We start from the raw sequence: 25127 nt of genomic DNA, 5'->3' as shown, positions 1-25127 counted from the left end.
CTTGAAGAGTGCAATATATTTTAAATATATATATTTTAAAAAATATGTACACCTGAGTCTTTAGGGAATGACAAGGCAAAGATCTGAAATGGATTCAAGTAAATAAGTGCCACATAGACTCAATATTTTCCTGTTTGAAAAAGATTCAGTCAGTAGCCGAACAAAGGAGAAGCACTATGCTTCCATAGGCACATGATACTTGGACCCATTCTGGTTGACAAAGATTATTCCATAATCTGCTATTTATATTCTCCCACAGTAGCTTGCGAAACAGTTTACTTATATAGCATGGGCTGCAGTTTTGTCAATAGGGTCTGAGGAGAGAAAGAAGGCTATACCTTCCCATATAATAGTATATATGTTGATCTGTGGCTCCAAGCATACTAAGTGATTCAGCATAAATCATATTCTTTTACCAGAATGCATACTTTAACATTTGGGAGGAAATCTCTCTTGTTTTAAGAGCTTACCGTGTTGAAAAGTCTCATGTATGTGTAGGTGTTCAAGGTCTTACTAAATTCAAAAATCAAACCCTATGTTTGTTTTTAAAAAAATCATCTATTTCTTATGATGTCAAGGAGGACATATCACAATATATATTTTTATAACATGCTGAACTGTGCATTTCAAAAAGAGAAAGTAGAACATGATTCGCCATTTAGAACTGAGCTTCTAACAAACTCCTTTCAGTCTCTTCCAACATTACAATGATATATTTAAAAAGTGCTGCCCAAGCAGATTTGGAGGCATGAGCAATTTACCTCATTAGAAAATAAGTTCAATCAGTTGGTAATTGGAAGCAAAGTGCCTTGTCTGCCAAACTCTATAGTGTGCTTTCATCATGTTAAACTGCAGGAGGACAATACAAGTAAATGAACTTTCATCTAGGCATTGCCGCAATAAAAGAAAAAGGCTATTTCAATTTCAAAAAGGCAGGAATTGTGTTATATTGTCCAATGGAGTAAGGGGAAGATGTTTGATGAGATTAACTTGACAAGTACAGCTCAACACAGGCAAAGGTTCACTCTGGGTCACTTGAATATTTCAAGTAAATTTAAGATTGCAGTCTTATAAATTCATCTTACCTGTTTTCCATCCAGTGTGCAAATTCTCTTGACAACTCCAGAATCTAACTTAATAGCTTCTGTTATATCAGTCAACACCTGGTCAAAGGAATGAGCAGTCTTTTTATTCAGCAAAATCCTCACAGCTTTCCGTGGCTTCACTCCACTCCGTATAACGGTTACCAGCTTGGGTTTAATGAAGTCTTTGCTCTCCTTCAGTTCACTTCTTGCAGATGTCAAAGATGTGAGGGATCGAGATGACACAGATTTTATGTTGACAGACCAATTAGGATTAACGTTCTTAGTGTAATCAACTTTCCGAAATGGCTCATTGGATGCACAGACATAGCTTTCACCTGGTGTAGAAGATGGGAGACAAAACGCAAACATTATTATTTCTTTCATTTCATTTATTTAATCTCCTTTGTATTCACCTGATATATCCCATCTACCTCATAGGTTTGAGAATGATTTTGATTTAAACCTATCATTGCACAAAAGTTAAAAAGAAAACACCACCCCATCAACTTGATTTCAACTAGATATCTTTCAGGCATCAGATGCTAGATAATAATTCACCTATTAAAGTTTTTTTTTTTTTTACAAAGATGAATCTGGCTGAAAATTAAGCTCTTATTTCATTCTTTACTAATTGCACTTCATTATTTTAATATTTGCAAATTGCATTCCATCCCTCCATATACGAAACCTTACTTCATAATCATGCTTGGATTGGAGCAGCCCTATGCATTATAGCCACAGAGCACATTCAGACCCCTTAGATCAGGGCTTCTCAAATTTCCTATCATGAGAGATTTGAAAAATGCAAGTGCTAGGTAAAATTGCATACAAAGAATTAGGAACAGAACATAGGAAGCTTCCTTATACTCAGAGGCTGAGGTCAATATTGTCTACTTTAAATGGCAGCGGTTCTCCAGGGTTTCATGCAATTCTTTGAAGACACCAGGGATTGTATACCTAGCATCTTTTGTATGCAAGGCAGATCCTCTGTCACTGAGTAGTAGTGCTTGGCCGTCGCTACCTGGAACAGAAAGTCCTCCTTATAATCCTTCCTGCCCAGGAAAACAAATCATCACCCTAAGTAGATATTGCTACATGCAGTTCAGTGGCTCATGACAAGGGTCAGCCTCAAACTACCCAGAGGTTTCCAGCTAGAGCCCCTGTAGACAGTAGCACTATTAGCTTAGTTTCTGAAATGGAACAGCTAACAGAGAGGTAGCATGCAGATACTTAACAAATCAATCCACACAAACACAAAACTGGAAAGGAATTACGAGTTCAGTGGTGGAGCATCTTGGTTTATTTATTATTATTATTATTTTCTATATGCTAGTAGTAACACCTTGAACTTGGCCTGGTGGAAAGCTGGCAACTAGTTCAGATCTCTGAACACAGGTATTATATGCTGACAAGGTCTCACTCCTGTAGGGTTCATGCTGCAGCACTCTGCACTCTTCCAGATCAAGTGCGAGGGAAGCCACACACAGAACACATTGCAGTAATCAAGTCTTGAAGTAACCAATGCATGAACTACTGTAGCAAGGCCTTTCCAGTCCAGGAATGGCTGTAGCTGTTGAACTTGTTGCATTTGGTAAAAAGGTACTTCTAGCCACTGAAGCTATCTGAGCCTCCAGTGACAGGGCTGGATCCAGAAGCATTTCCAAGCTTCAAACCTGCTTCTTCAGGGGGAGTGAAACCCCATCCTGGGTAGGCAACTGACCTATGTCTTGAACCCTGGAACTACTCACCCATAGTGCCTCCTCCCCCTTGCCAGGATTCAAGCTCATGTTGTTTTTTTCCTTATCTATTGTGTCTAGGCAATAGCCCTGGGACTGCACAGCCTCTCCTGATCTAGATGTTATGGAGAAATAGAGCTGAGTGCCATCAACATACTGATGGCACCTCATCCCAAAACTCCTAATCATAACTCCCAATGGCTTCCTGTAGGTATTAAATAGCACTGGCAATAAGACAGTCACCTGCGGCACCTCATAACATAGAAAGGCAGTCTTCCAATGCTACTTTCTGGATTTGGTTCTGAAGGCAGGATTGGAACCACTGCTATGCAATGCCCCCAATTCCCATTCCTAAGAACTGGTCCAGGAGGATACCATGGTTGACGGTATCAAATACCGATGAGAAATAGAAATCAAGAAGCATAAGCACTCCCCCTGTCCCGCTCTCTGCAGAGGTCGTTCATCAGGGTGATCAAGACAGACTTAGTTCCATGGCCAGGCCTGAACCCAGAATGGGATGGATCTAAATAATCTGTGTCCTCCAAAAACACCTACAACTGTCCCACCATGGCCCTCTCCATCACCTTCCCCAAGAAAGGGGTATTGGCAACTGGCCAAATGCTGTTCTAATTCAAAGGGTCCAAAGCCAGTTTCTCTAGGAGTGGTCACACCACTGCCTCTTTCAATGCAGCACGGACCACCCCCTCGTGTAGCATAACATTAACCACATTCTGGACACAACCAGACCCTCTCTGTTTGATAAGCCAGGAGGGGCGGGGGTTGAGGGGGCACATAGTCAGGTGCATTGTCACCAGGACCTTGTCTGCTTTGCATGCAGAATGTCCCAGGTTCAATATCCATCAACTCCAGGTTGGATTGGGAGAGTTTCCTTCCTGAAATCCAGGAGAGCCACTGCCAGTCTCTGTAGAAAACTGAGATGGACCAACGATCTGACTCTGTTCCTGTTACAGATTTGCTTTCCATTCTAGAGATTTCATTCTTTTCTACCTGTTCCTTGTCTGGTGTAGCTGCAAGGCCCATAACTACTCTGAGCTCAACACCTGTATCGGCTTGAGATGCGCCTTTGGTGGAAGATTTGAGAGATACCTATCTCTCTGACCTGTTTTAATAAAGTTATTTCTTTCTATGCAATGGAAGTACATGGAAAAGTACTTGCGAAAGAAGATAAAAGGATTATGTTGAGCCATTTAAGTTTTTAAGAGTCACTTTCCCACACTGTTTTGAAACTTATAAAAGGGTAGCATATGAAAACACAGATCAGATATAGATAGTAACCTCCTCCTCTGATTGCATCACATGATTTATTTCAGTCTGTATCTCTTACACTCCCTGAGGTTCATGATGTGTAGCTAGTTTAAAAACAGACTGAAAAGTACTCTTAAGATTTAGAAGTTATAGAGAAGCAGGGCCTGCAGAAACCATCATTTGCAGTACCCATTATAAAATGCAAAATACACAGACTCCAAAGATCATTTTGAGAACATTATCCTCACATTTACCAAGTTCCAAGTTGGTCTTGAGTCTAATAGTCATGATGGGAGTTGTGAAAAGACAATGTCTACAAGGTATGAACACATGAGAGCTGCACAGTGTTTCCAAAGCTTAAAACTAGCCCTTAGCTTACACTTAAAGTACCGTAATGTAGCAGGGAAATGCAAACCTTTGGAAATTTCAGCTTTTTAAACCTCCACAAGATTACAGTGCTGCATTCTGTATCTTTTAGCAGTCATGTAAGGGTAGTTCCACACACAACACATTCAGTAGCTAGGCCCAGGTGCTACAGAAATATGAATGACAGCTGCCAAGTACACATCCATAAGAACTATTTACCTCTGCATCTGGTGAAAAAGGTTGCACAGGGCTTCTGTGCAAACAACTAGTCAAGAAGTGCTTCAAGTCTACCAGCTCAATGTCACTCATAAAGCTATCCCAATTCAAGGTCAAAAGTTCTTCTAATTCCATTGTAAATATGCTTACACTATATATTCATTTTTAACCTTTTTGGCAGTAAGCATTGTCAGCTGTCTTTTAGTTCTCATAGTAGTACTTCATTCCTATTTACATACATAAATGCATTGCCTCTTTTAGCTGCCTTGCCTTCCAGCTTTTCCGCTTTTGTCAATATCTATGACATCACCGGCTAAACCTGTATGTTCTCAAATAGTCGCTTCACATACTCGGCCTCCCAAGTATATAAGCCACCAATTTAGCTCCTTGTGAAATCACTGCTTCAAAATATTCTGCAGATACTATCCATACTCACAAAAAAATGTTTCAAAGAGACGTTTCCACATATAAAGGGGTGGTTCCATTTTATTTGATGTTGTCATGTATCTTATCATCACATGGTCTGTCAGGTTTCATGCACATCTTGCCAACAAGCTTTGCAACCCAAAATACAGGCATACAGTGGTACCTCGGGTTAAGTACTTAATTCGTTCTGGAGGTCCGTTCTTAACCGGAAACTGTTCTTAACCTGAAGCACCACTTTAGCTAATGGGGCCTCCCACTGCCGCTGCACCGCCGGAGCAGGATTTCTGTTCTTATCCTGAAGCAAAGTTCTTAACCCGAGGTACTATTTCTGGGTTAGTGGAGTCTGTAACCTGAAGCGTATGTAGCCTGAGGTACCACTGTATATTTTTGTTACCATAGAATAATGTAAACAATTGTAAAGATACAATCCTATACTTACTTGGGAGCAAGTCCCATTGAACTTGGTGAGGCTTACTTCTAAATAAATTTGTACAGGAATGTATTCTCTTATGTTTGTGTGTGCCTGAATTTAAATTTTCCTTATGCAATCTTTTTAATGTTTTTGTTTAAATCGTTGCTCCTTTTTCTTGATTTGCTTTTCTTTTATTCAAAAACCTTTGTTTGACATTCAAAGTTTTGCTCAGACCTCTATGGATTGGCTCCAGAGTTAGCTATCCTTAAAGCGAAAACCACTGAAAATCAATGCAACTTAAATTACTCATACTTAAATCCCAATGATTTATAGGTCTACTCAAAATGATGATGATGTCTGGATTCAACTCATTATGTTTGACATTAGCATAATAATAATAATAATAATAATAATAATAATAATGTAGCAAGTATTTTGCATCGGCCACAAGCTCCTGCTTATAAATGCTACCAAACTGAAAGTAAAGCTAAGTGTAATCTATAAACGAGAGAGAAGCCCTGCTAGTGAGCCTGGAGACATAATGAACGTTTAGAAACATATCAGAATGATCCCAAGAGGGAAAAGCAGTCAAGGTTACTTGGAAGACTCTTTGGACCATGATATCCATAATCACTGTATTTCCTGTGTATTTCCATTTCAAACAGCTCTGTCATTAGCAGTCCCCAAACATATCCTGAAACTACATAAGAACAGAAATGCCACTACATCGTCAGAAGCAGGGATGAATGAGAATTTCAATTTGGTAGGCATTTAGAGCAGACTCTTATCAAATGTGCACGTTCTAAAACAATGTATGAACCGAAACAGAGCCACCCTTCACAATTTGCACATACGGTATCTAAATTTGGTGATGCAGTTCGGCAAGTGAGCAATGTTTTGCAAAACTACATATATTAGGGGGAACATGTGCAGAAAAATTAATTTATTAGTGAAAATATCATACAAAAATCTCTTTTTAAAAATAAAAACCCCCACAAATAGCTGCAAAATGTGGATGATTGAGTTTAGGATTGTGCACCTGTGAAACTGAGAAAACCAAAATTGACAGATCTTTCCATCCCGAATCAGAAGAAAAAGCAAAGTTGGGTATCAATAGGACAATCACCCGACTCCAGATTGCACCCAGCAGTCCATCTTACACACTTAGCAGGCAATGTCCCAAGAGGAGTATATCGGAAATCTAAGCAATAACCTATTTGAAACACTCTGAAAACTGTATGCCAAGTACCATGTTGAACAACTCAGCAGATGTCAGGCAAATATCTGCCAAGCTTATTGACATTTCAGCAATACTTTATGTTCAACAGTATGAAAGATTACTAAAGTATCTAAAAGGATTAGCAGCTAATTTCCTCTGTCAATGTCCAAACGATATGTGCATCAACAACCCTACCACAGACTTGACACTACCTTAACTGATATAGGTCTCAGAGGTGGATTTAGGGCAGTCTGACTGGTTGCACTCAGTGGCGAAGCTACCTGCTCCAGCACCGGGAACGGTGTACATCCAGGGGCATGGCTGGCAAGAGTCCCAGGTGGCACAGTGCACATCCTGTGGGCGTGGTGTGCCACCCGCACAGGGCGTGGCACGTGTTGGGGGTGCGCGACGAGCGCTGAGTGTCCCAGGGGCAATGTCACCTCGCCGGATGGTACCCAGGATGGACCACCCCCACCTTCATCCACCAGTAGGTGCACTGCACTAGGAGCCAACCCTATAGAGCACTGCGTAGTGACCTGAGCACAATGGAAGGTGAGAGGCAGAGAGGAATTTTGGCTTCATGCAGAGCACCCTTGAAATTTGATAGACCAAAGTCTGTCCCTGTAAGTCTAGCAATCAAATGATAGACAATTGTTACCGAAGCTACAGTGATAGTTGAACAATGTAAAGGAGTTATCAAGGAAAGTCAGCACTAGTGGTAACAAAAAATCTAGGTCACAACCCTATTCCTACATAATGTGGGGTTAAGCGCCATTGAACTCAGTTATTTCTAAGAACAGTGCAACCCTATATGGTTTGAGCATAGGGAAATTGCTAGTATTTGGTTCCTTTCCCCGCCCCCATACTATAGAACACAAATATTATGTTATACTCCAAGGGAAACCTGCTTATTCATGGCCATATTTTATATATCTTGTACACATAAAAACACTGAATTTGATTATATAGTTTATTACACAGTAGATGCTGTAGTCTGCATAAACATTCCAGTGGTTTTTAAACATATGATTTTAATCTCAAAGGTTCTTCACTTTCAGAACAAAAAACAAAAGCAAAAAACCCTGATGCTGCACTTATTAATTCCCCTCAGAAAGCTAGCATCAATTTGCAGAAATAATTTCTCTCTTGGGCTATACTCAACATTTATGCTTTTGCTAATGAAATATTTTTATGCATTGGTTACACTGGGTTCAATGATGCTAAGAAATGTGTTATAGGCTTGCAAGGCAAATTTAAGCATGGCAGATGATTTAGCCATACATTTCAAATAAACAAGTGTATCTTCTTAGACATTCTTAGTTTTTTTATGGTTCCCATTTCCAAAATCTCTCATGAAGTGATTATTTTCTAACTACCACTCAGATAAATTTACAATTTGCTGGAGAACTAGTAAGCTTTTGTATATGAGTGTTTGCAAAAGTTAGGTTTTAGATTAGGCAAGCCAATTATCCACTTACATCATTATTGTGAACAATATCCCAAATTGCCACATGTAGCAATATGCTTGTAGAAAGTAAACAAACAGTATTCAAATGTATCCCCTTTAAATAAGTAAAGTGCACAAATTTGACACTCAAGTGTCAACTATGGGTATTATATGGACTCAAACATGTACTAAGGCTCAAGACAAAACCAAGTACAGTGGTACCTTGGTTTACGAACATAATCCATTCCAAAAGTTCATTCTTAAACCAAAGTGTTCTTAAACCAAGGTGTGCTTTCCCATAAAAGTGGGGGACTCAATTTACAAATGGAACACACTCAACAGGAAGCTGAACATGTTCTGCTTCCAAGGCAAAGTTCACAAACCAAAACACCTACTTCTCGGTTTGCAACGTTCATAATCCAAGTTGTTCATAAACTAAGCTGTTCTTAAACCAAGGTAGCACTGTTTGAGAACTACAGAACTAGTAGTGTACTAATAATACACTGTTAGTAACCATCTGAAACGAGCCAGACTATCCCGAAGGAGTGCCTGCCATTCTGTTGAAGCATTTTGGCAGAAATATGAAGATGTTGACAGTTTGATATTTACAATGCATATGTATCAGCTAAAGATGTAGGATGATGCTGGCAGCTTTTGACTAACATCTTTTTATGCAGACATATAGCTACAGACAAGTAAATCAATTTTGAGATGTTATACAATCTTTGTTCCTACCACCTGCCCCTATGATTAGAATATTTGCATATTGACTCCCTTTCCTGCACCAAGAGGATTGTATTCAGTGACACGAGGTATTTCAGAGTTCCACTGTAAAAAAAAACTTATTCAGGAACATTGCTGGCTTTTATTCAGCCATACAATATTGCATCCTATAAAGAGCATGGATTAGATAAGGCACAAAAATATTGTGGCTTCTGAAAATGAGGGAGAAACAGAAAAAAGTGTCTCAACAATACCACATATGACTCGTCAGGCAAAAATTAATGTCACTAGCACTAGGGAGTTTCTTGTCAAAAATATTGTTGATGCCATCTGTCACTGAATTAAACATTAGGAGCATCTTACGACAAAGAGCGAAAGTTGCCAATGGAGGTATGCTAATGTTCTAGTAACACAACCACTTTGAAACAAACCTTGCACTTCACTCCCAATATAAATCATGCACATACAAATGACTGACCCTCAACATTAGCAAGACATGACTCTATTCAGACCGGTTTTAAATTGAGCAGAATGTCAACTAGTTATTCTTGCTGGTTTCCATCTTTAGTAACACGGTGCCTCAGCATAATAGGCCAGCACATGAGGATGTTAAGTAGTCTAGAGAAACATACACGATACTTCTGGAAACACCATCTGAAGTAAAAAAATTTTTTTTGAAACATATATCATCCCACTTTCTTCATCTCATTGTCATCTCTATAGCTTCAGGCTGTGCTTATACAATGAGTTCCTTCTGCTTAAAGAAGCCACTTCAATCGCTTAACAATCAAACTTAAACTCCTATATTGTACAAGATTTAAGGAACAGGAACACACATTTCTCCTTAAACATCTTGCCTGGTCATCTCTTTGTTTTCTCTCTTGAGTTTCTTTAATATTTATTAAATGGCCAAGCTACCCTAAGCAGAAAGCTTTAACAACAACAACAACAGCTGCAGCTGCAGCAGTAGCAACAGCAGCAACAACAATTAATAATATACATATTATGCATAGACCATAGCATCACTGTAGTCCTCAATGCCACTCGCTGCAGAAATGTAAAGATGTTTTGCTTTGCCATATTAACATGATTATATTTTTCCCTAGTCAACCAACAGAAATGCTAACATACTTCTTTTTCTCTCTATAAGTAGACTGTTTCTAACAAGAACATAAGAACATAACATGGATTAGACCTATGGGTCAACCAGTATAAGTCAATACACTACTTAGTCATCAGGGTTAGAATCATCCTTAAAACAGAAGCAAGAGACTCCTGCAGCATTTTAAGGACTGATAAATTATTTATTTATTAAACTTATTAGTTGCTTTTCTTACAAAAGCAGCTCGAAGTGGCTTACAACAGCAAAGCAACAAGCACATACATTAAAAACACCATAAAACAAAACAAAACAAAAATAATATTGAAGGCAATCATGTTTGTAGAAGGTGGGATTAAAGCATTCCTCTCCTTCAAGGAGGCCGCAAAAAATTAAAAGCCTGATGGGAAATGTTGTTGCCTGGCACCTCAAGATATGTAATGATGGTATGAGCTTTTCCTACTTTATCAGATGCTACAAGATACAAGCCCTTGCACTGCCATTATCTACACTGTAGAACTCATTAGAAACAGCTCTCCCTGCCCCCCCTGAAAAACAGCTAGTGTTTCCTTTTGAAAGCTACAATAACAGTTTTTATTGATTTCTGAGACTGTTACAGTGTTGACTGCAGCAGTTCTGCTTTCACAGCTCTCAGAGTTCCCTTTCTATTTTCAGTACCCCAAGAGATACACCTGTCTGAGCAGTGAAGCTTTAAGGACAGTCAAAAGATTTCCTACCTTAGACTAGGAATTATGTATCAAAACATATACTGAAATTTAGTTTTCCTACAGGATACAAATGTTTTTAAGATGTCATGCTTTCTGAGTTTGCAGGATGCAAGAGAATGTTCCTAGAAAATAGCACAAATTTTGCTCATATGTATTTTTTTCTTGATCACCCTAAGATAATCCCCTACATGAAATTTACAACTAAGCTCCCACATTCAAAGAATATAATAGTCAAACTGTTACTACCTTATTTGTTACTTCAAATTCAACTGCTGGATTATTTTTAAGGAGGTTATCATGTCTTTTCACCAGTTAGAAGACAGATTCATGACAGTTTAAACTAGTGTCCAGTCATTTTAACAAGGTTGAAAGCTGTTTGTGACCAACAAAGCAGCACACATTATATCTGAATATGAATTAATGATGTGCACAAGTTGTGCGTGACAATATGCCAAATCTGTCAGTCTAATAGTAAGTATTTAATTGGTCCCAAAGTTTTTTCCCACCCTCCTCTTGACTAATGAGTATCAGAGCAACCTTTTCTTGTTAAAATATGAAATAATGCTTCATAGTACTACTACTCATTAGAGAAAAGAAATTTCCCCATATGGCTTATCAATATGCCTGTTTTTAATGGCGTTCATCCATGCATTTGGTGTCTCTACAGATGCCAAGTATATTGGCAGATCATAGTACTAGTGAATAAAGACTGAGACATGAAATCAACATGGCATCTTCTTAGGTTATCAGAGATATCTCATAACTTGGGAAATTGCCGCTTTGCCCAAAAGAACCACTTAGGGATAGGATACAAGAGTAGAAGTTGAATCAAAATCTGCATATAAACAAAATCACTAACAATCCATGTAGGAAGCGAGGATCACAGTATCTGGAATGAAAAGGCATTGTTGCACATTCTTTCTAACCTATTCAACTTATTATGACAATATCCAATTGCAACATGTTAAAGTTAACTATAAAAAAGACGAAGTGATTGCTTTACCATTGCAGCCATTAGAGTAAAATATAAAGGAAGGTACTTTTATTGCAAATATTCTATTTGCAGATAAATATGTACATTAGATTAGATGTGAGTTGAGTGGTTAATGTGCCTTACAAATGGCCATTGTGTACATTCAGTACACCTCATGGAATGTGACATAATCAGTCCATGAGGAGAAAATTATGCATGTTTTATTGTCAATATACATGTTCCGCAACTATTGTTGAAGAATGTGCATATTATTTTCAAGAAATGCACCCTTTGCTTCTATCTCTAGCTCAGAAGTAGGGCTGGTTTTCAACATTGCAATATATCACGATATCTGAAATAAGGAAGGAACTACACAGAGGTGAACAGGACAATGTCCTGGCAACTGCTACTACTTAGGGGTCTAAAACTGATAAATGATGATATTATCAATCATCTTGTGGTCACTTTCAGCAGCAGGCAAGCCAAAATGCATCCAAATGTGACTTTTGGTTTCGGGCTTAGCTACCAAATGGTGGTATTGAGGACAAAGTACCTGCCACCATCGCAAGGCCACCACTACTGACAACACCATTACAAGGCCTTGCAGGCTGTCACTGCTTTTGCCACTACCACAGGGCCTTGTAATCCACCACCAAGACAAGGCCTCTTAGGCTGCTGCTGCTTCTGCCGCCGCCCACTGCTGTGGCAAAGCTTCACAGGCTGCTGATTATTGTGCCACTGCTGCCAGGCTGCTACTGCTTCTGCCTCCCACCCTGGCCATTGTTGATTCTGCTGCCGCCAAGCTGCTTCTGCTACCTAGCAGGGCTGCTGGCAGGTCTGGCAGTCCCGGATTATTTGTATTCAGTATGACTCGTCTCCGTACTTTGGACTGTCCTGAATACCACCATTTGGTAGCCAAGCTCAAAACCAAAAGTCCTCTTGGGATGCATTTTTACTTGCCTGCTGATGAAACTGAGTGTGTGATGATTAATAATATTGTCATTTATCCATTTAGACCCCTAAGTAGTAGCAGTTGCCAGGACATTGTCCTGTTCGCCTCTGTATAGCTCCATCCTTATTTCTGACATTGTGGTTGATTGCAATATTTAGCTGGTAATATTGTGAGGTTTAGCTGCTGAAAACATTGCAGTGTTTAGTTGGTGGGTTATTGCAAACTTTAGCTGGTGAGTTATTTTGATGTTGGAAACCAGATATCACCTAGCCCTTACACACGTTGTGATTTGCGATATATTGCCAGCTCAAATATTATGAAACAATTGGCACGATGTGAACTTCAAACCAGTTTTGGATGATATATTGAAATATCGCCCAGCCCTACTCAGAAGTAGGCAACCTGTTGCTGGAAGGCAGTCAACCATCTAACTCTGTGTTACTTGTAGGGTGCCTTCCTGCTGACCTAAAACATTGTGCAGCTGTTCCTGCTGAGAGAGGTGGTGAAAAATTTGACCCTCCTCTCTCCTTCTAAGCAGTGATGAAAAAGAACAGGGTTGCAGATACAGTCACATCTGCATTCATAGTGGGACTCCGTTTACATGCACTTGCTCATACATCTTACACATAATAAAAATGTAACTGCACTGGAGGATTTGTAGTGCTGCATCACAATCCTTGATTTGCATGTAGTCAAGAGTGTAGTCTCCATTCGAGGATTTGTCATACCTCATCACAACCCTCAATTTGCATGACGTTGGGGCGGGGTAGGGAAGCGAGAGAGAAGGTGTGTTGGAACAACAACAGAGGCTGTGGAATAGGAGTAAGAAGCGAGGGTCACTGAGAAGGGGAAAGTGATGGCTTAAAACGACAGTAGAAATACAATTTCACGCATTGTATTTTACTCCTGGTATTATGGGTCATGTTCAACATGAAGTTCCAGAACAGGTTTTTAACAAACACACACTCATCTAGGAACAACATCCAACAACTGCACTCTAACTGAACAACTGAACAAGTCAATTGACAGGCTTGCTTTCGATATTCTGTTCATCTTAAAGATATAGTGACATGTATCGCTCCAGGGTTGTGTGTAAAGGGCTGCTACAGAAAAGGAGTACGGGGTGGACCAAGTGCAAGGGAAAGTTTAAAAAGGAAGGAGGACGTAGGTGGGTAAAAGGGGATGGATGTGATAATGATGTTTGTGCAAAGGGGGCTGCAGAATGGGGTTGGGAAGGTGAAAAGGGAGCTCAGTAGTTGCATGGAGTCAAAAGGGGAGGCTCTAGGCGGTTAATGTGGAAGGAGTGGCGGGGGAATAAGAGAGAGTAGGGGCACAGCCCCTAGCGTGCGTGCGTGCGTGCATGCATGCATGTGTGTGTGTATATACATATACACACGAACAGAGCCATCCATCCATATCCAGACTGTATATGACTGTATATGAGCAAACAGCATGCTTCTTGAAGAGTATATATGTTGACTGGTGAATGACCATATTGCCCAGAGAATGCACAAAATGCTGTCACATTATGCACATTCCCTAAGGCCTGTTGGAGACTGTGTATATTGACTGGGAAATGTGCATAATTTACTTCTAAATTATGGACAGACTATTTGTAGATTCTCCACGTGGCATGATTAATGTACACATCCCCCAATTACACACATTAACTACTCAGCTCAGCTGACCCCATCTGATAGATCTACACACACCTCTTTGACTCAAGGTAACACTTCATGCGTCTGATGAAAAAGACTGCAGTCCACTAAAATTTATGCCATAATAAATTGGTTAGTTTTTAAGTTTTGTAGTCATTCCTCATAAGTAAGAGTAAAATCCCCCATGCAGAAAGGGTAATCTACATTTAGTAATGCGCTAAGACCACAATCCTAAATACAATTACATTGGTCTTAGTGGGTCTTACTTTTGAGTAACCATGCATGGGATTGCATTTTTTTTTTAAAAAAAGTCTTCCCAAATTATAAAGGCTCTTGGAACACAATCAAAATTCTGACTGTCATTTCTAGAGTTGAAACAAAATGTTTTACTAGCCAATTGTTCAAGCAAAGTAATACCTGTATAGTGTTTGTTTGAGCAAGCTTCCAAGGCGAGAGCTCAGCAAAAGCAAGAAAGGAAGAGAATGATGTAGGAGTTCAAGAATTGAAGAGTAGGCGGACCTTTCCAGTTATTAGGCAGCAATCTTGTCACTTGCATCTGATTTCCCTTTATAAATCTACAAACACACCGCCTTTCACCATAGTTATGCAGACTGCTTACTCAGTTACATTAGAGCAGTGTTTGTCAAACAGATGGCCAGGGACCCCCATTGGCCATCACTGTACTTTTGAGTAGGTCGTAGTTCTGCAGCCCATCTCCCCCATGGCCATGCTGTTGCCCTTTAATTGATAGATGCAAGCACCAAGAGACTGCTGTCCATTTGCCTGACCAATGGACTACAATGAAGTTATATGGGCAACATGATGAGAAAAAAACCCTACTTTGAAATCCAAAAATTATTCTTAGTTAAGGACCTGAGGAACATAGAGGTGGATTGCATGTCCATTGCCTGTATCCTTATTTGGGCCTGTCAGAATCATACTTTAAAATTATATTATAATTATATTTATTTATAACCATATTGTAAAAAACATAGCTGTAGCAGCTCAATCTCTAATAGCTATAAAATAGGAGATGTGCACTTTACAGAGTACTATGGCAACTGAGTCATCAACAATGATAAACTAACGATGTCGCTGCCAAACTGGTACAAGATACTGTAATTTGATACTGACATTTAGTTCACCAATTCCAGGTGTTGTTTAGTTTTAAATCTGAAAGCCTTTATTCTATACAGTGCATGAGGCCCTTGAGCATACTTTCCAGAAGAAGAATCTTGCCTAGGCCAAAAGCTTGCATATTTGATTTGCACAATAATGGTCAGTTTTGATGTCATTGGTTTCATACATGGGAAGCCTTATGGGTATATAGAGCAGCATAAATGTACTGCAAGGATCAACATACAAGTGTGTAGCTTTGGACTCCGTATATAAATTGGACATTACCTTCCTAATTCCCTTTGGAACCAGAATATAAACAAGGCATCCTTATGTTCTTGCTATGTTTTGCAGTTCCATATACAAAGTAGCGAAATGAGAATGAGGTACCAAATAACCATTTTACCTACTTCATGCTACATAGAATTACAATGACCTTTCCCTGCCCATCACCAAATATATTTCATATACATTTGTAGCCTCTTGCTCAACAAGCTTTCCTAAAACAATATGTATCTACTTGTATCGGTCCTTTAAAAAGGTCCAATGTGCACTGTGTGTAAATAAAAATGAGAAAAAATAAACGATGGTACTGGAAGTGAATGAGTTTAGGGATCAGCAGTTAATTCTGAAATTTAATTTGCTTTGAAGCCTGCAATTACTATTTGTGGAACATGCAAAACTAGTACAACTCCACCTGGAAGACTGAATGTTGACTATACTATGCATATATACATAAACCATACACAAGATTTCCAACACTTGTTTTTTTTAGACCCCAGCTGTTTTCACAAGTGATACTAAGCTCGTTTTTCTCCATCTCTACACACACCTGCATTGCTCTGGTGACCTTTTAAACACACAGGCATTCAAATTTTAGATCAAGGGAAAGGTGGGGTTATTTTTCAGCTCTTTTATGCCTTCTCAGCTAAGGAGCCTGCTGCAGATCACCTGATGGCCATTTATAGCTGCATACATGCCAGGCCATTCAAGAGCAGGAGTGCCTATCCAGATCGAGTGGGTGTGTGCAAGCATGGGAACATCTGAGCCAGAAAGCAGCCTCGCTCATTAACAGAGGCAAATGAGCTTCAGCTGGAACAGGGTGACATCATCCAGAAATCGTGGGTAACAGCAAGAGATCTCTGGGAGACACTTGTGAAAACGCCCCCTGACGACCGAGTAGGTCTTCCCCGCCCCACTTGGGCGCAGGTGTTTCGTGCTCCTGCTTACCGTCCACCAGCTCGTCCAGGTTGGAGAGTTTCCGGCTGCCGTCGATGGTGTAGATGGTGCGGACGCCCTGGGGAAGGTTGACATTGTCCGACAGAGACCTGGTGAGCTCGACCAGGAGGGCGTCGAAGGAGCGGAAGCGGTCGCTGGAGATGGGGTAGACCAAGCCCTTGAAGTACTTGTCTCCATTGCGGTAGAAGCGCGCCTTCTTCGCCTTCTTCTCGGAGCTGAGGGCCTGCAAGGTGCGCGTGCGGTAGAAGCTGCAGTGGGCGCTGTGCGCGGGGCTGGGGATGAGCCCGTTCCCTTTGGGGCCCGAGCTGCTGCTGCAAGTGGAGCTGCCCCCTCCGCCGCGGCGGGAGCTCGAGCGCTGCTGCCTTTTGTCCCTCTCCTCGAAATGCTCCAACTCAATGTTCCTCCGCGGGCTGGCCATTGGAGAGCCGTGTCGCCCACACCGCAGCCCAGGACAATATAAACCCTCCCCTCGCAAGCGACACCCCCTCCACTCCCCACCTTAAGCCTCCACACGCGCGCGAGGGGATCCTTTACCTCAGCATCCCGCCAAAAAAAAAAAAAGAGGGCGGGAGACTGCGGTCCCTCAGAGGCTGGGCGTTAGGAGGAAGCAGCCGCCTTCATCCAGGCAGGAGCAGCAGCAGCTGTAGCTGTAGTAGCGCCAAGCTGTGCCGGGGACTCCGTGCCCATGAGGGGCGGGGGGGGGGGAGAGAGGAGAGGCAGCAGGTCGCCCTCTTAAGTCACGCGCGCGCAGGCACCACCGCGCATCCCTCGCGCCCTCTCGCAGAGCCCCTGCTCAGCACCTCCCGCCTCGGGGACGCCCGTCATGAGCCGCTGAGAGGCCGCCAAGCCTCCAGGCTGCTTCCATTCAGCCTTAGGCGTGCGCCCGCCTCGGGAAAAGCGGTGCTGGGAGGCGGGGGGGGGGGGGGGAGAGAGGACGCTGCTGGCCGCGTCCCTCGCCACTCCGCTCGGAGCTACTGAGGAGAGGGAGGTGGGCACGACGGCACGTCTGTTCCGCTCGGGGCCAGCGCGCCCCCGCCCCCCTCTCCAGAATCCCCAACTAAATACGATGCGCTAAGGGAGGGGGGAGAACCCACCCACAAAGAGGACGCCTTTCTGCAGGGCGCCTAAGCTACCCAAATCCCTCCTGCCGCTGCTGCTGCTGCTCCTGCTCCAAATGCATCCGCGCGCCCGCGAAGGCGCATGCACAACCCCGCCGGCAGCCGTAGCCGGGCTGATCTCCCGGGCGATAAAACAGCGCCGCCCTGTAGCGTAAGGCTCTTAAGAGGGGTGCGGCGGTGCCGCCGTGGTGGAGGAAAATAAATAAAGGAAAGCAAAAGGAAACAGGCTTCCCCTCCTCGCCCCCTTCCTTTCCTGTGCCGGCAACCTCTTCGGAAGCCAAGCGCAGAGAATCCAACAGGAGGAGCAGGCGGCGGCGGCTGCAACCCGGCCAATGTGCACTAATAGCAATGCAGTATGTGATGTGACAGAGGCAAGGGGAAGTGGCTGCTGGGTCCTAGAGCGACTCGGATTCTCGGCAGTCGCAGCTCTTCAAGGCAGGCTCCGGTTGCCCAAGCTGCATTGTGAATCCCGTTATGCACTGAGAGAGGCCGATCAGGGAGCTCAGAAAGGAGCACAGCAAGCTGGCTTCTATCGAGTCAGCCCCATTGATCCATCTTGATTGGTATTTTGCACAGTGACTGGCAGCCTGGTTTCCAGGCAGGGAATCTTTCCCAGCCCTACCAGGGACTGAACCCCCGGACCTACTGCAGGCAAAGCACATGCTCTACCATCTACTGCTAAGTATGCTTATAAATGCAACATCCATATGCATCTTCGGGATTTTACATAATGGTTTTTATATGTGCCTCAATCAATATTCCATTTTGATGCCACTAGAAATTTCCATATTTAGGCCCACAAACTACCTGCTACTTTAGCCACATTCCTTACCACAGGAGCCAATTCCTAGGAGCAGAGATCCCTTTGGACCCCAATGAAATATTTGAGGGGGCTGCCCCCTCCAAATTGATGGGCATTGCCATTCAAGTGTGTGTGTGTGTGTGTGTGCGCGCGCGCACGCGCGCACGCTGCATCATGTGATCCATTATGTAGGATAGGGCTTACCTAGACTAGACCAATGTTTTATTCAAGTTGGTACCCCTGCTCCTTATTGTTTCCAGCTTGCCTAAAAAAAACAGGTATGTTATGATTCACATAATATATTACTAGATTCCATGAACCAAGGTCTTAATCCTCTGCCACTGCAGGGATAACAGACTTGAACCCTAAAAACACTCCAAGCTTCCATCCCTTGCACGTAGTGACTGTGGAGTAAGTCCACTGAACTCACCTTGCTTCTCTGTAAAGATGCCTGGGACTGGGGTGCACATTGAATGAGAATGGCATAATACTTTGGATGACCTTGACTAGCACAAAGGTGGCAAGATTGAAATATTAACATTCCTAACTCATGACAAACAAATACAGATTGCATTCATTGCTGTTTTCAAATGTGGCTATAAACGCCCCAGATCTGGGAGAGATTGTTACCAGAGCCCAAGTGCTAAAGGGGAAAGCACTCTGCTGATGCTCAGTGGCACTTGCCCAACTAGCTTGCACGCAACAGGTTTGACGCTACATTCTGGGGGGGAAAGTTCTGGAATATGAAACATTAGCATGGACACTCTGGGTTTTTGCCACACGACTGTTGGACAAACAACTCTAGTTGTGGAAGATCCATGATGAGATAGATAGCCTATTTAATAATAATAATAATAAAGTTTTAACACAGAAGTGACAGAGAGGAGGTGAGGCCAAATTGCATCGGGAGCAACAGCTTTCTTAATTCTCCCATGCAGTGTTCCAGATGGCAAACAGCTTCTCTCAGGAGAAAAGACAAGGTTTTTTTTCCAGGGATGGGGTTGACAATATCAACTGGGGAAGTGGTATGGATGCTGAACACTTTATTAAGCTTCTGGCACGAGGTTAAAAGACACCTTATTTATTGTATGCCTCCCAGAGAACTTTATAGTATGGGATGGCAAACAAAAGTCATAAATAAAATAAGTAGAGGGTATGCATTATGTAATGATAGGAGACTGATCTGTTTTGTTGCTGTCATGATTATATAAGAAGCAGGGTTGTTTCTGGACTTGGCATTGGTCCCGGATGCTTAAGTGGTGGCTATGGGCAGGACCATTCTCTTCTGCAATACAGGATTCATCTAGCCAATATAATTAATTCTGATAATCTGCAGACCCTTCCATCACAAGTTTATATTAGAGTGCAGGGGTAGATTTGGGATACAGTACATGATAGGGAGCAGATAACCTTGCAGGTTACAAGCTCAGTATGAATTGATCACTGCAATGTACTCAATGTAACACTACTTTTAAAGACCATTTGGAAGCTTCAGTGGATCTGCTATGTAGCAGCCATATTACCAGCCAGACTTAATACCTGGAGAGTTGTTAAGCTAGTTCAGGGGTAGGCAACCTAAGGCCCTGGGGCCAGATGCGGCCCAATTGCCTTCTCAATCCGGCCCATGGATGGTCTGGGAAACAGTGTGTTTTTACATGAGTAGAATGTGTCCTTTTATTTAAAATGCATCTCTGGGTTCTTTGTGGGGCATAGGAATTTGTTCATTCCTCCCCCCCCCCCCAAAAAAAATATAGTCTGGCCCACGACATGGTCTGAGGGACAGTGGACCAGCCCACGGCTGAAAAAAGTTGCTGACCCCTGAGCCAATTCCTAAGGCATCCCACTGGTGGCAAGTTAATTTATGGCAGAGTTCAAGGTGCTTGGTTTTAAGGTGCTAAATGGCCTGGGCCCAGAATATCTAAGGAAGCGCTTCTTCTCTTGTTAACCTCTCCATGTGTTAACAGACTTCAACAAAGCAAGTTGGGTCGAACTGATGCTAACAGTATATTTTATTTATACGTATATATACAACCTGAGCCTGGTTTAAACAGCTATGATTGGATTTTAACACTTGCTGGGATTAGGGGTGTCTGGCACCCACAAACTCATAACATTATGCTAGGATAATGATAAGCATCCAAAAACACAGGCTGCAATCTGAAACCCTACCACTGCGATGATATTGGTAACAACATCTCCTCCAAAGTAAATGACGAAAGGAGCCAACACACATACACTTGGGCTACATTTCTAACCCCACTAGTCCAATGCTGCTGCTGCTGATATTCAGAGGAAACAGGATATTGTGCAAAGAATATAAGAGAACAACAGAAACATTGGGCAAGACATCCTGCCCTCTCATTTCAACAGAAGCCCCAGAACTACCTGCCTCCCACCAATTATCAACACACATCTATTCTGGCATAAGGGGTGGTATGCAATGCTAATTCTTCTCACATTAAACCTATTAAAGATAGTGGATATGATTCACTTAGGTTCATCAATTGCAATGGATTAGTTAAACAGTCAAAACACAATATTTTTAAAAAAAGCTTTTAAAAAGTAAAGAAAATGGTATAGGATAGCTTGCAATTTGCCTCCAAAATTCTCCCCCATCCCAAAAAACCCAGGTTTTTTAGGTAAGCAAAGGCCCACTTTTTTCACAATCGTTTTAGCAAAAGAAGAAATATGAGCTCTTGCATGAATTTCTCTCACCTGTAGGTTGTTGTTTACAAAGTGTTTACAAGAAAGTCAATAAAACTTTCTCCACTTTGTGCCTCAGTCAAGGTGCCTAGACAAAAATCCTTCTCTCGCTCACTCACTCTCTCACACACAGTGGGGGAGGCAATGAATGAAACTGTGCACCCTCAAAAGTGCAAACAGCTTGGACCCTGTTTCTGGGGCTATGCAAGAACTACCCCACTAGACTCTTCTTCCCTCCTCCCACCAGCTTGGAAACTTAAGCCTTCTCTTTTCAGGTCTGGCTTTGGGGAGAAAGAGAGAAGCAGGGAGAATGATATAGGAATCCCCCCTCCATCTTTCCATGCCTGGTTAAAAAATAAATAAAATGAAAAAACTCCGTTCTCATTGGAGACAGAGGAGGCATTTATTGCTAGTGAATTTTGTGACTGGCCAAGCAGAGAAGGTGGACAGAAGCCTATCAGGCACTGGAAATGTGTTGATATTATTGTGGGTGACAGGACAAAGACTGGACCATGGCTTTCAGCATTGGGAGGGTTCAGAATTTTGGCAGGGCCAAGCTCCAATTTGCCCATAAGAGGAGTCCCTCTTGAAAACAATGGACTGTTTTGCTTGCCATGGTAAGCCAAACCATGGCTTACCAAGACCTGCTCATTCCTGGACAGGAGCTTGTACCTGTTTTGCTCCTCCCTGGTCCTTTTAGGTCAGTACAGACTGGCAGATAAGCCAAGATTTGGCTTAGCATGTCATCTGAACCCAGGATCATGTTTAAGCTCCTTCTTCACTAACCATGAGCTGATCATGGCTAAGGAGGAGATACCTCCATTTAGTGATAAAGAGTGGGTTTTCCCCGGAGAAACTGCCAGGACAAATGGAAAACTGCTTGGACTCATGCTTTCTAGGCACAGACACAAGTGGAATTTGGACGAGCCTGAACCCAAATATCTCTCCCACTGCCCTCTTTCCGTTCTGATCTTTCATATCTTTTTTCCCTGAGGAGGAATCAGCACCATATAATAGTCTTATTTTAAATATTCCCTGAAATATACTCAGAGTCGCAAAGTGATTTCATGCTCTTTATTCAGCTCATAGTGGTCAGGAGGAATGAATGAATGTCCCCTCAAAGTATCTAATTTATATACATTATTTACACAATGGGCTGCACATGATTGGCTAATTCTGGAATGCTACTGTAAGCCAATCAGGTTGTGGATTCACTTACATCTGGAGCATGATTGGGTGGTTCCTGCCAACCAATCATACTGCTGCATTGTTCTAGGACCAATCAGACTGCTGCAATTTGGATCCTATTGTTCTAGGACCAATCAGACTGCTGCAGTTTGGATCCTATTCAACTCAGTACATAACATTCCCCATTGACATTCTAGCATTTTCTTTTTTTAAGCTCAACCAAACCCCCATTTTTTGTCCTTCATTTTGGAATCACAGCTTGTGCATTATCACAATTGACTGCACTTCATTTCTTTAACCACCCTTCACATTCCCCCTTCACTCTGTTCCCTCTAGCTTCTTCTATCTTTGGCTGCTTTCTGTTGTTCTTTTGTTTATAACCTTGTATTACATAACTTCTTCCCCCTGCCCCCTGTCTTACTTTATCTATTTGAGCTAAAATATCCTTTGCTGAGTCAGAGCAACTGTGCACCATGTTATGATGTCACAACTGTGCCAATTAATTGGCTAGATGATGAAAGCTGGACGCACCTTTTTTGCAAGCAGAATTCTGTAGAAAATACACGTATTTAATGTTATTTGGTTTTACAATGAAATGAGTGTAGAATGGCAAAGTTGATTGCATTTTTCTGGGTTTATGCTGGGGCAGTTCAGAGACCTAGCATTTCTATCTGTGTTTGCATTTGTATGGGGTTTTGGGGGGAAAGATCTGCACTGTGGTTGACAGGCTTGCAAGAAAATGCATCCCCCAAGTGAGAGGGCTGGGAACTACTGAATGCAATATCCTTCTATGAGTCCTACAAACAAATAAAATGTTAAGACCTTTCCATCACAAGTATATATTAGAGTGTGGAGGCAGATTTGGGATACAAGATAAAAGAGGTAAACGTTAACCAAGCAAGTAACAAGCTCAACACAAATTACTTGTTATTCCTGTGTTTTATTCTATATTTTCAGCTGCTTTGAGCACAATCCTTTATTGACAAGCAACATACAAATTAAAATTACAGAGGTTATAAATTATTGCTTATTAATTTTATAACACACATGCATTGCTTTTCCTTTAGGGATATGTGTGATGAATATCATTCAAGCAATAATGAATCACATTTTTTTTGCCTTTGATTTAAGAAAGGCCCTATAGAAAATTAGGATGAGGAACTGAATTTAATTTTTCCAACCCTACAGTATATGCACTTACTTCTGAATTTACTTTTCAGTAGACATGCATATGATTACCCTCTAAGTCCCTGATTCTTGAGAGTTACACATGACTGGTTAACAGTACAATCTTGCTCAGGTGAATAGGGCATTAATGATAACAAGCAAATGTCAGGATCTTTTTAAAAAATAAAAATAATAAAGGGGGCATGGCTTAATACAAATAGCTGCCATGGGGCATGGCATAATGTAAACTGGTTCCCATGGGTGCACAGCATTGTAATGGGAGTAGATGTATTAATTTTGTGGCTACAAGATAGAGCTTTGACATACCTACACATATATTAGTAAGCTTGTGTAGGCATAGGAGATCATATCTAACGATTATGGTGGTTTCTCTGGACTCTGTGTTAAACCTCTGTATTATATACTCTGGTTCAGGATGCTTGACTTAAGCAAGAGTCTTTTAGAAGCATTTTCACTGTAACTGTCAGGTTTCTGGATCAGAAAACAGGACAGGTACAAAGAGTGAGAGAACATTCTGCGGTTAAAAAGGAGACGTCAGCCAGTTTCAGGAGGCCTTGTGGTTTTAAAAAAATCACTAAATGTAGGGATGAAAACCTTCTGTTGGAACAATTTATTGTCATTCGGTTGGCAGGGGGAGATATTATTTAACCAAATGTATCACTACATTGAGCATAACATCCATAAAAATATTTGGTGCAATAGCAAGGGTATAAAAGGAAAAAGGACATGGAAATCTGGGCTCTTGGTCACATCCAGAAAGATTCCCCACCAGTCTGGGAAAATCAAGGCCATGGAAATAATCCTTACTACTATGTTGTAAATGTTCAGTGCTCTTGCATGAAAGGGTATGTAAGATTTTTTTTTTTAAAAAAAACCTTTCTAGCTAGTAAATAAAGTGCCCAGTCAGCATTTAACAATTTGCTTGTTGACCATGTATTACTGGTCCAGTTGATGTCTCCCTAGTTCTCTCACCTACAGGCTAGGGGGGATGCTGACTGTATGTAAGCTGTGCCCCCTTTGCAGCTCTTGAATGATAAATAATTGTTAACCCCTAACAGCATAACACAAAATGGATGCCACATGTAAAGAGCAGAAAAGAAGAGAGAGGACCACAAAATGGCGCAGGCAAGCCGACTCCATCAGCTCTGTACCAATGGAGAAAAGCACAGGGCACTTACATCAGTGGTAGAAACACACAAACAGAAGCCCTTTGCACCTCATCTGTGCAGAATGGAAGGGAAACTGGGCGTTCAATCCTGGTATCCAATGAAATGCGGGCATGTTTAAGGAGGCATGTTCAACAAGGAGAGGTCAAACGGTACTGACTCAAACCAGTAAAAACCGGAACTGAGCAGGAAGAGCAAACAGCTGCTCATGCCCTGCAAATTCTGAAGGAATATTTACTGAAACCTTTAGTAAATGGAAACCATGGAAGGTACTGCCTTTATAAAAATAGGGCGTGATCTG

The 25127-nt window shown here is 41.7% G+C and overlaps 1 protein-coding gene across 5 annotated transcripts in view; it reads right to left on the bottom strand.

Moving 5' to 3' along the window:
* The window catches only part of DCLK2 (doublecortin like kinase 2), a 73263-nt gene extending 55134 nt beyond the window's left edge, over positions 1-18129 (bottom strand). For 3 of the 5 annotated variants that reach the window (XR_014515132.1, XR_014515133.1, XM_083457291.1), the window contains exons 1-2: positions 16653-18129; positions 1086-1420 (exon numbers count right to left, since the gene is read on the bottom strand). Coding sequence is in view for 3 of the 5 variants with exons in the window: in XM_083457291.1 (XP_083313417.1) it covers positions 1086-1420; positions 16653-17079 (762 nt within the window). In the remaining 2 variants the exon portion in view is untranslated. The remainder of the gene's footprint in view (positions 1-1085; positions 1421-16652) is intronic. The other 2 variants (XM_083457289.1, XM_083457290.1) reach the window with 1 other exon arrangement.
* Between the last annotated feature and the right edge of the window lie 6998 nt (positions 18130-25127).

This window comes from Podarcis tiliguerta, assembly GCF_965153285.1.
Source record: "Podarcis tiliguerta genome assembly, chromosome: 9".
Lineage (NCBI taxonomy): Eukaryota > Metazoa > Chordata > Lepidosauria > Squamata > Lacertidae > Podarcis > Podarcis tiliguerta.
This window is presented reverse-complemented; position numbering and strand designations above follow the sequence as displayed.